Source organism: Biomphalaria glabrata, chromosome 13 (assembly GCF_947242115.1).
Source record: "Biomphalaria glabrata chromosome 13, xgBioGlab47.1, whole genome shotgun sequence".
NCBI lineage: Eukaryota > Metazoa > Mollusca > Gastropoda > Planorbidae > Biomphalaria > Biomphalaria glabrata.
The window spans coordinates 26,710,473-26,726,546 of record NC_074723.1 but is presented as its reverse complement, the minus strand read 5'-3'; the positions used below and the strand labels follow the sequence as shown (position 1 = coordinate 26,726,546).

At 37.7% G+C, this 16,074-nt stretch overlaps 1 protein-coding gene across 9 annotated transcripts in view; it reads left to right on the top strand.

The window, feature by feature from the left end:
* Positions 1-565: 565 nt before the first annotated feature.
* LOC106067906 (pleckstrin homology domain-containing family M member 1-like) overlaps positions 566-16,074 on the top strand; it is an 82,746-nt gene continuing 67,237 nt past the window's right edge. The window contains exons 1-2 of one of the 9 annotated variants that reach the window (XM_056007523.1): positions 5,481-5,570; positions 15,528-15,572. In XM_056007523.1, the coding sequence (XP_055863498.1) occupies positions 15,548-15,572 (25 nt within the window). In that variant the 5' untranslated portion in view covers positions 5,481-5,570; positions 15,528-15,547. The other 8 variants (XM_056007522.1, XM_056007524.1, XM_056007525.1 and 5 more) reach the window with 8 other exon arrangements.

Below are 16,074 nucleotides of genomic sequence, written 5' to 3'. Positions count from 1 at the left end.
ACAAAAAAAAAATAATTCAGATGATAAATAGATAAAAAGTTTTTAAAAATCAAATTTCCGATGGTCTTAGGCGATCCCTGACAAATGGTCATTCGACCCCCAAAGGGGTCGCGACCCACAAGTTGAGAACCCCTGGACTAGATCGAAGGCCTATGTCAAGTCAATGAACGCAATATACAAAGGCATCCTTTGTACTCAGCACTTTTCTTGAAGTTGGCGGATGGAGAAAATCATGTCAATCGTAAATCTCCCTGAGCGAAAGCCGCATTGTGATTCTGGATAAACCCGATTAGCTAGTAGCCTGGGAAGTATCACTCGAGCAAAGACTTTGCCTACATTATTGAGGAGGGAGATTCCCCTGTAATTGTTGCAGTCGCTTCTGTCACCTTTGTTCTTATTACAGTGTAACGATTTTAGCATCCCGCAGGTCTTGTGGCACAGCACCTTCTTGCCAACATTTGCAAAGCAGTTCGTGTAGAGGTTGGATTAGTGTAGTTTTGCATTGTTGTAGAATATCTGGGCGGATACCATCGCATCCGGGTGATTTGTGCGGGCAGCCATGTTGTCTATGGCTTTGTTGAGCTCTAACAGGGTGGGTAGGTTTTGCCTTGTATGTAGCGAGTGCATCTCTCTTTGCTCTGATGACAGGTGCTAAAATAGCTGATTTAGAGTCAAACCAATCATTTCGTTTTGTAATTTTTCTTCCAAAGATTTCCAGGGAGGTCTTTTGTATGTTGGACTTGAAGTGTTCCCATTTTTCTGTTTCCAGAGATATTTTTATACTCGCGTTCAAAAGATTCCGCAAACTGTATCTGGAGATCAGGATAGCTTACACCCGATTGGGGTCTTCCAATCTGCTTGGTATGGTGGATTTTTTGGGGGAGAAGATTGATCTTACAACATACCAAGAAATGATCTGTGTCACAGTCTGCACTGTGATAGGACCTGGTAAGCTTGACAAATTTTAAGCACTTTTGTCTTACCATGATTATGTCTAGTTGGTGCCAGTGTTAGGATCGAGGATGCCGCCAAGATACTCTGTGCTGCGGTTTAGTCTTGAAATAGGTATTAGTGACACAGAGGGAGTGTAGTGAGCAAACCTCGAGGAGCTTTTGTCCATTTTCATTTACTTTTCCACACCAAAACGCTTGCTTTGAGGTCGCCGAAGATGATAACCTGTTCCGTATTTGGGATCTCGCTGAGAGCAGACGAAAGGTTGTCATTGAACATGTCTTTGGTCCATGGTGTGGAACTCAAAGTAGGAGCGTAGGCACTTATTAAAGTCACGTGTCCAAGGGATGTGTTAAGGCGTAGGGTTAAGAGTCTTTCTGTGTTCAGCAGTGTGTTCTTAACTGCGAAACCAACGCCATGTTCCCTTACTTCACTTTCGGCTTTGCCTTGCCAGAAGAAGGAGTAGTCTTTTTCTTAGATTGAGCCAAAGTTAGCTAAACAAGTTTCTTGGAGGGCGGCAATGTCTACTTTGAGCCTGGACAGTTTATCATTTATTATTGCGGATTTTCTGGCATCTTCTATGTCCGGTAAGTTTTCATTAATTCCAGTTTGTAAAGTACGCATATATATATATATATATATATATATATATATATATATATATATATATATATATATATATATATATATTGTTACGAATCTCACTATTCAGGCTCTCTGCAAAAGGCACCATACACCACAGACTTAAAGAAATTGACAACTCAGGGCTCCAAAGTAACGTAACACTTTAATAGTTGAATAAATAACAGCCAATACTGTACAATTGGCAACACGTACACTGTACAAATATCTCTCCGATAACACCGTACCGCCGTATCAACTCTTGCACTGGCCTCTCCGTCTCGTTCCGGGCTTGCACTGGGTTCAACAGTTCAGGACTGACTTCACACACTAGGCTCGTTGTGTCGGACTCGATCGCAGACCAAGATCAAGACACCAGTCGTCTCAACTGTACTTGACAGTACTCCGCACTGAACCGTCGTAATGCTCCGTACAGAACCACACCGTTGAACTGTGCTGTAGTTGACCGTGTTCTGAGCCCCTGTCGTGAACCGTCTTGACTGTGACACCTCGGATTTATATGCCCTATAGGGTCCCTAATGGCCTTCTAGAACCGGACGGAACGTCGCTCGACGTTTCTAGCTTCGTCACATGACTACATCCTTCGTGACGCTCCTGAGTTCTGTTCACGACGGCGATCCTTCCCGAACCGTCATGTTGACACTCGTCTCGGCTGACCGTCGTAACTCGTCACGGTTGACCGCTCGTCTAGCGCTGGCCTGGGGCGATTTGCGTCGGCTGACTACACACACACCACTACCCCCATCTGTGCCACCACCAGGTTTATAACAATATATATATATATATATATATGGATTATATCACCCCCTACCTCTAGTATGTTGGACGATTTGGTGGGGTGGGTTGGGACAACTGCATTAATTCCGCCCCCCCCCCCTTTAATTTTTTAGGGGGGGCGATCCATTTTTTTTGCGGAAATCACAGTTTGTTAACATAATTAGTAACATATCTCAATATTAGGAAGTTCCCCTTCTGGTATGTTGTCCGAATTGGTGGGGTGGGGAGGGCGATAGCATAAATCCGCCTCCACGACCCTTAATTTTCGAGTGGGAGCGGTCCAAATTTTTTTTGCAGAAATCACAGGTTGTTAACATAATTAGTTACATATCTATATGATAAAAGCTACTTATTGATATATACTGTTACTAATCTTTACATTATGTCGTTCCTCCTCTGGTATCTTAGCCGCATCTGTGATTCTCTGATTCTCTCTATATATATATAAGCATTAATCTAAATATGTGGGGTATCTTATCTTTTCAATGAACAGATCGTTTGTATTGGCAATGTAGTAAGGGCCTGTTAATTCATATTACAATATTTTTCAAGTAAAACATTATTCAAAAGTTCCTTTTTTAATAGGATGAATAATGAGCTGTAGACGTCGGGAGAATGCGTTTCTGCGGTGAAGAATGCAGAAACCCACTGGGTGAGCTTACAGCGCTCCCCCAGACCCCCTAGCTGTCAAGAGAAAGGTCTCAACATGACTGTTTTTTGTTTGTTTGGGCCGAAGATTGAGAAACACAACTTTTTTTTATTCTCATATATATATATATATATATATATATATATATATATATATATATATATATATATATATACTATACGCGCGTTTAATCATAGGTTAGGGTTTATTGGGCCTTAGGGTTATGGTTGGGACAAAAATCGCCCCCTCCCCATCCAAAGTTCTGGATCCGCTAGTGTCCAGTGGTCAAGCTGGTAACTCAGGAGCAAGTGGCAACTAAACACAGTCTACATGCTCTTATATAAACTTCTTAAGGGGAATCACTAGTGTCTTTACAATTAATAAAAAAAAATAGTTGTTTCCCCATTATGTCACATGACTTTTAAGACACTATTAGGCCTACTTGTTGGAGTCCTCATCAAACGTAATGATATACTTAAAAAAAAAAAAAAAAGAAAAGCTACACTAATTGCTTTGGAATGTCTTTTAGAAAAATGTTCAGATTACACATTCACATTACTCTATTGTTTTGTCACTCACTACATTCGTCTTATTGGGGATGTGGGCCCTCCAAGATATTCTTGAACCTGGGCCCACGGGTACATTGCTACGCTACTGCTAGAAAATATCGTTAATTCATGTTGCTTGTGCTCTTATTGTTTTTTTTTTTTTTTGGTTTCTTGCTGCTGCCAGTGCTCCGTTGACTCAAATCGACCTTTTAACTCGGACGATGGCATGCGAAGAACTTTCTTATATCCTTTGCCATCGTAAACTAGTGGATATATTTAACCTATTATTTAATCGAGCGCTAACACGGACACGAGACGTACATATATTTACCAAGTTGAGTGCAATCTTCAATCAGATTTGTTCAAAGAAACTTTTAAATTTATCATATCGAAAGACACCTGGCAATGATTTCTCCTCCAAGGCAAAAACATGTTTCATTTTCTAGGTCTTTACTAAATATAATAACAACTTTTATACTTATGTGTAAATGAAAGCGATTCGTCGCGACTAATTTAATGTACCTTTATATTGCAAACATAGACATATGGTCAGCTATCAACTCCCGATTAGCCTATTCTAGTTTATTACAATAATACCCTCTGACAAGTAGCCTAGCATCCATCCCTCAAAGGGATTCAATATGAACCGGGTCCACGACCATTAGAACCCACTGCCTATAGAGTAGCCTCCCATGGAGGAGTGGCTGGGTGGTTTAGAGCTTGGCTTCCGAGCCTGGGGACCTGGGTTCGAAACTTGGTGAAGACTGAGATTATGAATTTCGGGATTTTTAGGGCGAAGCTGAGTCCACCCAGAAGCTTGAGCCTGTGTAAGATGCTTTAGAGTCTATGTAGGCCTACCTATGTTTTCATTATGTTTATTGTTATTGTGACTGACTAGCCCAAATCACACGGTGCGTTGGTGGTGATGACATTGCCAAACAGACAACATGAACAACTAAGAGTGGAGAAGCCAAGGAGCACTTTGAACAATACAAATGAATGAAGCTTCATTTTTAGGTGTTCATTCAGTTTTTTTTTTATCCCCGCTATAGTGTAAAGTTAAATGCAATGTATATGATTATAGTATACAGGGAGTCAACACTGAGGAAAAATCGGGAACTGGTGACCTTAAGGCAGTTTGCAGCACCCAGAGCTAATCCCTGGCAGAACCCTCGACGCCTCTGACCCCAAACTGTATCGGCACTGCCGTTCCCTTGGAAACATCGGCTGCGTGGAGGGGGGGGGCGACTGATGTGTTGGCGACATGGTTCCGACCACAGCTAATGCCCAGGCATTCATCTCATTTCCATGAGATGATCAATATAGTCGCTTCGCGACTGAAGGAGGCCATAGGAGTCTACATAAGAGAAAAGTTAACATGCAGATTCGAGAAGACTTTCATAATCATGTTTTTCGAACTATCGATGTCATTGTTCTCATTTACATTCAGATTTCATGGGCATATAAAATGGCAACATTTTTCAGACACCTCTACGCCGTACCCAGTTTCATTTAAGTGCAAATGATAAAGCGTAATAATTAAAGGCCTATATATATATATATATATATTATGATGCCAGTATTAAATGGTCTGAATTTCATATTACAATTAGAGCAGTGTTTCTCAAGCTTCGGCAAAAAAATAGCAGTGCTACATTACATAACGGAATGGGTTGCCTGAATCAGCCAGGAAAACCAACGCCTTATCAAAGTTTAAGTCATTGATTGACATTCATGTCGTATCACCCCCCCCCCCCCCCCCAATCACTTAATTATCTGGACCAGTTGGGAAAAAAGGGGGGGGGGAAAGAAGAGGGTAGGCCTATCTGTGTGAAATACATATACCATGATACGTTTTAAATGCATAAAAAAATGTAATATGAACGACCTGGATTCGAACTCAATTAAGTAACTCTGGCAGATCTAGCTACATTCAGCAGAATTCTCTATAAACGATTACCAAATTACCAAAGTATATGAGTTGTAGTTGGCAACAGTGCTGTGTTAGTAAACAATAACAAAAATTCTAGAATAGATCAGATGATCAGATCTTTATTTTATTTATTTTTTTTTTTTTGACTAGATTAATACTAGATTCTAGATCTAGAAATCTAAACTATCTAGATCAAGAGTCTACTCTAGCTAGATCTATATAATTCTATATAGTATATAAATCTAGAGAACAGAATAGAGTAGAATCTGTACTAACTCTAGCCACTCCTAGGTCTAGTCAGTCTAGAGTAGAGTAGAGAAAGAGTCTAGACTACTCTAGACTAGTCTAGAGTTCTAGAGTCTACTACAAAGACAAAGTACTACACTACTAAGACTACTACAGTCAGAGTGTCACTTGTGACTTGATCTAGATTCACTAAATGATAGATTATCACAGATCTATAGTGACTATAGATCTAGATCTATAGTAATAATAGATACATTTTAAATCGGTAATCCTGTATATCAGTAGGTAGTTCGATAAAAAATTCAAACTCACAATATACTAATAAAACCTATATGGTTGAATAGGGCTTGAAAAAATATTTCCAACCATACTAAATTTATCATTGTATGACAAGTGGAAGGGGAGATATTAATTTTTATTTGAGAGGAGGAAAGTCTTGATTTTTTAGATCCATGTCATTTCTGTTCACTACCGGAAGTTGAATCAAACTGGGAAATAGGTCAAGAGTATTTTTTTGTTTGTGCTGCCAATTTATCTAATTTTGTGACAAGAATGATCCTCAATTTTTTTCTAAGTTTGTTTTGAGTTTCTCTTTATTGCATGTAACATTGAATCAATTTTGAATGTATTGATAGGATTAATAATTATTATTTAAAGAAATATAAGTGTACTCTTAATGAATATATAGTAAAACACTATTTGTAATTGAAAAGTACTTATGTTTGTTAAAAATTCATTTTGAAAGATTTAAATCTTGAAAGAGAATTTTTTTTTTTATTTAAGTGTCTGGTATCTATACTTTTAAAGTATGAATTAATTATTATGCTGAAAATATTATTTAAAAAATTGAAAAGTAATGCTTTGATTTTAAGTAATTTTTTAAGAATGAAGTAAATAATTTTTAAATCTATATCAAATCTGCAACACAAGTTAATGAAGAACATAATTAATATTATGAAAAAAATAGATGCATTCTAAATATTAATACCTAATGCATGATTTTATATAAGAAAAATGTCTAGATATTCTATTTTATGGGTTGATTATTAATCAAAATAGATTTTTTTTATTGCAACAAATGTTTGTTGTTGTTTTTTTTGGAAATAAAATAGCATATTTACAATCATCACTTAGACATCAGCAAATCAATCAAATAAAATTAAAATACATTTAAGGAAATGTAAAATAGTATCACAGTTAAAGAATAATTATAATCTCAGCATCATCCATAATTTTTCTAATAGGCTATGGGTAATCTCACAGATTCTTAGATTATTTGCTGTTGTAAACAATATATTTTCTTTAAGAATAGGCACACCAACATCTTTCAAAGCAGCTTTTATTCATTTGCCATTTCATTTCTTGCTCATCTGTCCACACTAAATTAATTTAATAATAATTTCCCCACATCTTTTTCTTGCTAAACAAAAAGAAAATGTATCTCTTGCTCATCTCTTTTTTAGTGCAATAATAATTTCCCAACATCTTTTTCTTGGTAAACAAAAAGAAAATTTATCTCTTGCTCATTTCTTTTTAGTGCAAAGATAATGCAAGCGTTGTTGCCATTGACTTTTGTCTTACCATCTAAAAATAGCCATTTTAGCATTTGGTGCTTTTCATGATAATAAATTAAAAAACCTAAGATTCTTTCAGCCCAAGTATTGTGGTGAAGCACATTTTTTTATACATACTAATGGGCCTGATAAATCCTTTTGTAATGAGAAACTCATTAATATGCCCAGTGTAGACTGAGGTATAGTTTGATTTAAAAATTGAGTGGAGTTTACTAACAGTAGAGATATCATGGTTTGATAATTAATTTAGAGGACAACTAAAAGCATTAATCTGAGAGTTAAATAGAAACTCTGGTGCATCTAGCAATTTTTAATGCAGTGTAAAGTGTCCTTGATGTTTCACCTAAATGTGAAAAACAAACCATAGTATTGCCTTTAAAAATGTAATTCAATTTCTTATATTTTTGTATTTAACAATAATAGCTATATAATATTTTAATAAAAAAATCTTAAAATTAATAGTAATAAAATATAATAATAATAATAGTAAAAAAAAAATTATAGTGAAATAATAATAACCTAACTAGAGTAGTTGATAATTATATGATGCAAACAAAGCTTAAATTCTATGAACACTACCAATGACTAGTGGTACAAACTTATTTAAAAGATAACTAAGAATTTTTAAAAATTGTATAGATTACATTAAATCATATATTGTATTGAATTGGAATAATTAGAAAATTATTTAACCTTATGTAAAAATAATTAATTTTATATTTAGATTAATCAATTGCTTTTAAAAAGAAATTATTCAAATCATAGATGGTTATAAATAGGGGGCCGATTGAGATGGATTTAAATACGTACTGACAGTGATGGATGTATATATGTTTTAGCAAAGCTCTTGTTTTCATGGATAATTTTGTTTCTGCCAACTTGTCCAAAAATATAGTGTTCAGTGCTGAAAAATGTCAACTATCGATAATTGGTCACATATTTGAGTGAATCGAGAGGACTTCACTCGAAGACGTTTTTCTAATTAAATCTGATTGAAAATATGCTTCTAAGTTATCAATTACGAATCTTTAAGTAATTACCCAGATGAGCCTTTTTTAAAAAGTTTGAAATTCGGATTATTTCAATTGACAAACATAAAAACAAAAAATATGCAGTCATTTGATCTTCATTTTAATAAAAACAAGCCAACACTGGAATAATCGGGACATGCCATTTGAAAATATTAACATTCTAGAGCACATTGAGCACAAATTTTGTACAAAAAAAAATAAAAATGTAATTTTACTATGAAATTCAAAATACCAACGTTTATGGACCTATGCAGGTTTTATATGAAAAATGGAATACTACTTCCGGTGTTTATACGCGGATTTCGAACTCACTAATATCAGCGTCCCGCGTTCATAAAATGTCGATAATTAGCCAGGATAAAATTTAATTCATTTAATGCATGTAATTAGTGTTTTTTAATAAATTTGGATTAAAAAAAAGAACCTTTACATTTTGAATGACATAAATAAAGTACGTTAGCGACTTTTAATATGATCTGCACGCCGCCATTTTGTTTGTTGGTAATGTACAGTGGTGTTGCCAACTTGTAGTATTTTAAGGATCTTTTTTTTTTTTTTCACATTTTGTTTACTAAAGGCTGTTACAAGTGTTCTAAAGATAAATAAAGTAATTAATAATAGAAACTAAGGTAAATTTTGATGATAGATAGATGAGTGGATGGATGTTTGTGGTTGGTTATTTGCTTGGATTTATGGTTGGTTGCATGGTTGTGTTAGGGTATTTGATGGTTGGATGTTGTTGGTTTGCTGTGGTTGGTTGGATGGGTTGCTGTGTTAGGATGTTTGATGGTTGGATGTTATTATTTTGCTGTGGTTTTTTGGTTGGCAGTGGTTGGATGGTGTTGGTAGGTCGCGGCGTTCCAGTACCACCTCATCGTGGTCGCCGCGTGAACACTCCGCTCTCAAGGAGTGGCCAAGGGTACTGGTTGCTTGCCGCTGATGAATGAGCAGCCGGCAAGTGTAAAAGGAACTCAAAGGGGTTATGTCCAGCCCCCCCCCCCCCCCCCCCGTGGGGCCCCGGGGCAACGGTTAGTAAGAGACCACGGGTTCTCCGAAAAGCGGATAGCGCTGGACACCAACTTGAGGGTTGGTCGGGTTCTCCTGGGACTCGGCTGATTCGCGGGTCTCCCATTGGGCAAAGACTGGACTGACTGGCGCGGTCTTAGCGGGCTGCGTCGGGCGGACTGGTCGGCGTCCACGAGCTAGGCTCTATCTAGCCCGTCCCCTGTGAGGTAGTAGAGGAACGCGCTTCCCAATAAGCAGTTTCGATACTGGGGATATCGAACAATCCTTACACAACCACTCCTCCAGTAGGTGAGCTCTTGCCATACGGAGGTGGTGACCAGTGGTGCGGACTTCCCGCACCCAAAGATTTCGGACCCTCTTACAGGCCCTGCGTACACTACTTTCTAACCGGCAGTAACTAAGGCCGCCAACGGTCTTCGACTTCTATACAAACATGAATAATACACGTCAAACCAGAAAACCCGGGTACGAGCAGACCCAAACAGGCTCCGACGCGCGGGTAGCGGGCGGCAGGCCCGACAACGAAAAATCCTCTACTACTCGCCCCGTGGTTCCGATCCGGCGGAACCTGTCGAACCACGAAAAATCAGTGAAGGTTCCCCTTTCCAGGACAAAGCCCTCTTCCCAGGCTACACTGCATTCGTTCTTCCCTCGGAAGAATGGTAAACGGTAGCCAAGGTGTGGCTAGCCAACCACACCAACCTGGTGATCATGACCCGCACCAGGCCCAACCAACCATTACCACCCAAAAGGCCCAACCAAACACGACCAACGAAGCGAGGACCATCGGTTCTCCAAATCACCAACCATTACAACGGTCTGTCGCTACCAGTCCTAAAACCTTAGGGAGCGATAGACTTAGCCAGATAAAAGTACTTCAGCTCAATATCTGTGGTCTAGTACCTAAGATATTAGAGATCAAGAAACTCCTCCATGAGAGGGCAATAGATATCGCACTATTGCAGGAGACTCTTGTAGGCAAGAAACGAAGTAGCCACATCAGCGGCTATACGGCTTATAAATGTAAATGCGATGAGTGCCGTGGAGTTATCACATATGTAAGGAACGGCATGACAGTTTCTCAAAATCCTGGCCCTCAAAGCGGGCGTACCGACGCCATCTCGCTAGATATTTTCATAGCTGGAAGAAAACTCACGGTAATCAACTGTTATAACCCGCCTAAACATGAACTTGCCATTAACCTCGGCAATAAGAACATCTTAACTAAAACTCTACTAGCTGGGGACTTAAATGCGAAATCTCCTGCATGGGGCTATGACGCAACCGACTCCTCGGGCCAAAAAGTCCATGAAATCCTAAACACTATAAACCTATTCTGCTTGCAGAATAAACATAGCCCGCCAACTCTCCTACACACTGGCAACGGGTCTCTCTCGAGACCTGATATAACACTAATCTCTGCTGATCTAGAGGGGAAAACCACAATTAAAGTGCTTGAGGATGTCGGAAGCGATCATAAACCCATAGAAATTACTATTGCCCTCTCAGAGGCCAGGGGTGTAGCCACTAAACGGCCCAAGAAATGGAGCTACACTAAGGCTGACTGGCCAGCATACGGGGCGGCTGTCGACTCCGCCCTGTCGAGTATCGCGATGGAGGAAGGGACAGTCGACACAAAATACGGCGAAATCACTGCAGCGATTTTGGGTGCGGCTAGGAAGCATATCCCGCGGACCTATCCCGGCATAAGGCATAGACCCGCCTACTACGCTATTACACTCCTGGCACTACTTGCTCTTATCGAGACCTAAACGGGGACTGAACTAGCCTCCCGTAATTGTAATTTGAGGCACATCGGCACAATTTAGGCCATGTCGTGCCTGCAGTCCCTTAAGGACTACTCTCTCTCTCTAAACAACAAGGGCCAGATTATTACAGTCATATCATTAAAATCAAGGTCTATTCACAGTTAAAATAGTAAAGGTAGTAAAAATTTAAATATTTGGTAAAAATCTAATGTAAATAGTGCATGTTCACAAATTCATAAATCAGATCTTCGTAGATAGCCCCACTTCCCGGATAAAGCCCAGTACCTTCCTAGGGTCGACATTATCAAATAGTGCTTTTAAATTAGTGGCTCTAAAATATTTCGCCCTGACATCCTGGTATCTGGAGCAATCAACGAGGATATGTTCCACGGTGAGGCGAGAGTCACAGTACTCACAAAGCGGGGGCTCCTCTCTCTTCAGTACAAAAGAGTGCGTGATGTAGGTGTGGCCAATCCTAAGTCTGGACATGGTCGTGCTACCACGCCTTGTCAGACCCTTAGATGTGGGCTGCCACCTGACATCCGCCACAATCTGCCTGAGTTTACTGTGAGTCTCAGCCTCCCATTGGTTCTGCCACTCTCGATAGGTTTAGGGCTCTCTTTGCTTCTCTGTCTGCGGCTTCGTTTCCCTCAATGCCAACATGGGAGGGGACCCAGATGAAGGTGACATCCTTACGGTCGGCTGTTATTTGGTCCAACAGCTTCAGGCTCTTATGTACCAATGGGATGTCAGTCTTCATCCGCCCCAAAGCTTGCAATGCAGATTTGGAGTCGGAGCAGATTATAAATTTCCTCCTTTCTGATGCTTTTACCGCCATAAGTGCAAGCGATATTGCGTGCAATTCGTGCAATTCGGCCGTAAAGATGGAGCAGCCATCGGGGAGTCTACGGGAGATTGTTTTGTTCCGAAAGGAGCAGGCACACGCGACCTTTCCCTCCATTTTGGATCCGTCTGTGTAGATGGTGCCACAATCTCCGTAGCTCTCCTGCAGTTCCCTAAAGTGGACTTGTAGTATGCTTGGGTCTGTATTTTGTAGAATATTTGCATTACACAAATAACAAACTAGTGTTTAAGAGGGAAGACATATTAGGAACTCCATTTATTACGAAAACACAAGCGGTGTTGCACTGACGCGCTAGTGTGCAAATGTACATATAATACTATTATGTTACAGCTTTCATCGATCATCTTTGGTATATAAATTTAAGAAAACACGCTGCATGTTTTTTTCACGTTTTCATTGCGTTTTATTCTATTGATATCTGCGCTCTTTTTGTGTTTGACATTTGTGACGATACGAAGCTTGCATATACAAATTCACTAGTGTTTACCTAGCAGTCGAGATAATTTTTTTTAACAATACCTCTGTTCATGTCAGAACTTCGTGGAACTTTCAGAAATCTGCATGGACGCTGATATCAAAACGGCTCAAATAAATTTACTAAAAATATTAAAAGTTGATGTACATCGCTGATAAAAAAAAAATACTAGATCTAGTTCATAGGCCACATGGGAAAAACTATAGTTTGAACGTTATAATTTTTCAAAGTAAATAATAAATAGGCTAAATGTAAATTTTCTTGACTACTAGATTTAGATCGCTTTTGAAATGACTATCGCGTTCGGGAATTTCCGAAAGTAAGATTGTCAGTTATAAACGTGTCCACCCAACTTGACCAAGACTGAATTCTTTCACAATTTATCTCCCCTCGCCCAGCCCCAAATTCCACCGGCTCTAATGTTGTAAAGTTGCCATACGGGTATCACATAAACTACCTTGTTCATCCCTATGTTTATGTTAAGTTTTAATTGTTTACCGCTCCGAATGATGGGCAACAAAATAGAAACTGTACTACCGCTAACCTGCAGGTAGGAAGCACTAGTCCGTAAGAAAAGAATCGAAAAAAGTGAACAAAGTTGTACCTGGTTTGGTTACGTAGTCATACGATAGGGGACAATTCTATACACTAAATCTACACTGACGGTTGACATCCTTCGGCATGTAGATAAATGTGTGAAAATGAATTTTCTGAAATTAACATTCTTCCCCCACCAGTCAACCCCCCAAAAAAAAAAATGAACCAAGTTGAATCTATATAAGAGAGACTCACAACCATCTTAACATACTACGGCACTCTAGAATTCAAACAACAGTTTTTTTTAACAGTTGTTAGGCATTGTTATTTTGTACTTCTTTACGATCTGCTTTGTGCTTGTGATCTCATAAAAGTTCTTGTAACACATTATATAAGTGCACAATACAGAAATGGCTGTAAGACGTACTCGAATAGTAAATTTAGATCAAATCATGACTGATCAGCAGATAAAAGAGGAGAGGTGGACTTTAACAAGATTATCAGCAGCAATCAATACAAAAGAAAACTGCCTGGCCTGGTTATAGCCAATTGTCGATTGATTAGAAATACGTACGAGACTGTATCATTTGTCATCAGCCAGCAACATTGGTCGCCTATGCCCACCCAAGGAATCGACGGCTTCCGTTGGTCATGCCGGGGATGTGATTTTCGAAAATCAGTTCGAGACGATTCGTTCTTCAGTGGTAGTCGCATAGCACTTGAACAGTTGTTACAGTTGATTTACTGTTGGTGTTATGACATGCCCCAGTTTAACATTATCCATGAAACAAATATTTCTTGCAAAACTATTATAGACTGGTGCAATTTTTGCAGAGACGAATGTGAAAACTATATAGAAAGACACACGCCCATATAGCCAATCCGCCCCTGCATTTACAGCACCAAGATTCGTAGTGCTCCTAAAAAATGAAAAGTCTCATAAAATCCTCCTAAAAATTGCCCTCACCTAAAATCTAGGCCTACTTGTAGCAGTGGACAGGCCGTAGATCTAGGCCTACCTAGTGACAGTGTCTACCTTTAGATCTAAGATGTAGTGAAAATAATTCTCACCTTACCTGAAAACTCTTTGAATTTTAGTCAATTTAATGTTCTCGATATATTTAATGTCTTGATTTACGCTAAATCACTAGAATCTAATGAATATAATTAGCACAAATGCACACCATGACCATATATAAGATACATATAAGTACTAAAAATATACATTTTCACCACAGAGAATATTATGAAGGCATCTCTAAAAGAATGTTTCTTATTTAAAAAATATGAAATAGCGACATATTTGAGATGTTTAAAATAAATCTTTGGAAAAAAAAGATTACATTGTTCTCTGTTCTGGCTGGGATGTTGGCAAGATATTTATTATTTTCACAATCAAGTACCAATAATTTATTTGAAAAATGCATAGTTTTGTGTATGTTTTACAATGCATCAAACATGGCAGGACAAACTGAATATATAAATGTGTATATGTATATATATGTTAATATATATGTATATATATCACACATACATATAGATCATTCATTCCATCCTTAAAGTCTCCTAAAATCTTGTCATGGTAAAGTTCTACTAACATTGACATCTCTGTATCTTATATTTGTCAATGGCTGTAATTTGATCACAGTATTTTACTATTTTAAGTTTTTTAAATTCTGAAAAAAAAAAAAAAATTCTGGGAAAAATGAGTAACAGAGCCTAAAGAAAAACGTAAGACATAATAATTATTTATACTGGTGGGGTATCTAATAAATCTGGACATAGATCTAAATCAATCACAGCATAAGAGCATATTATATATATATATATATATATATATATATATATATATATATATATATATATATATATATATATATATATATGCCTATAAATATATATATATTTGACATAGATCTAGATCAAAACTCTAAACATTTGAAATAAAAATACAAAAACAAAAATATATATTTACAATAATTTATCAAATTGTTTTTGTTAGATCTGCATAAAATAAAATCGTTTTCTAATAAAAAAAAATAGTAGTTAGATTTCTAAAAGAAATGTTTATTTGTAGTTGGCAGCTTTCGAAATGACACGCCTCCCCCCCCCCCCCCCCCCCCCCGCCAAAAAAAATCTAGCCAAGTTGCTGATCAAGCCTTGACAACAAAGAATGTCGTGAAAATGACGCGGGGCGCTGATCTACAGGATTACCTTTAAATCTAATAATAGTAATATTATCATAATAATCATATCACAGTAGACTATAGTAATAGTGACGTCTACTGTACTAATAAGTTAAGTCTAAGTAGTGTAGTAACTATTTTATTACTTAAATTACTATAAATACTCAGTCAGATCTATTATTATAATTATACAAAAGACTAGATCTAGAATTAGATTGACTAGATAGATCTAGATATCTAGACCTAGATTTATTAGATTCTAGAATTAACAAATCTAGAGTTTACTAATAAAATAATATTCACTCAATATTCTACTAGATCTAGAATTACTAGAAACCATGTTCAGTCAGTTCAGACGAAAAGGTAGACTTTCTATAATATAAGACATACTCACATAGATCTAGACATTCTAGATATATATATTATTATATGATTATAAATTTTATACTATTATTTAAATTATTATAAATTATACTAATATATATACTAGAACTATATCTAGTCTACATCTAGACTGCATGGGAACGGGGCCTGCTGGGGAGTGTTGAAAGAGGGCAGCCAAATCCCCACACTGGCCAATATAAGATAGGGGGGGGGGGAATTTTGTGACTTGTTTTAATAAGATAGCATCTATTTGCTCACTATTATCTAAACCTTTTGTTCTTTTGGAGGGTGATAGAAATTATGAGATGTCATTGTAATACTGGCTTTTCCACTAAATAATAAAAATAAAAAGATTCAGGTCAAACTAAGCAGAAATCCTTATGAGCTTTTGGAATTCAAGTTTAGCCAAAAAAGGAGGGTGTTTCATTAAAACACAGTGTTTGGGAGGAGGAGTGTTATAATGCTGGCAGATGAAAAGGCT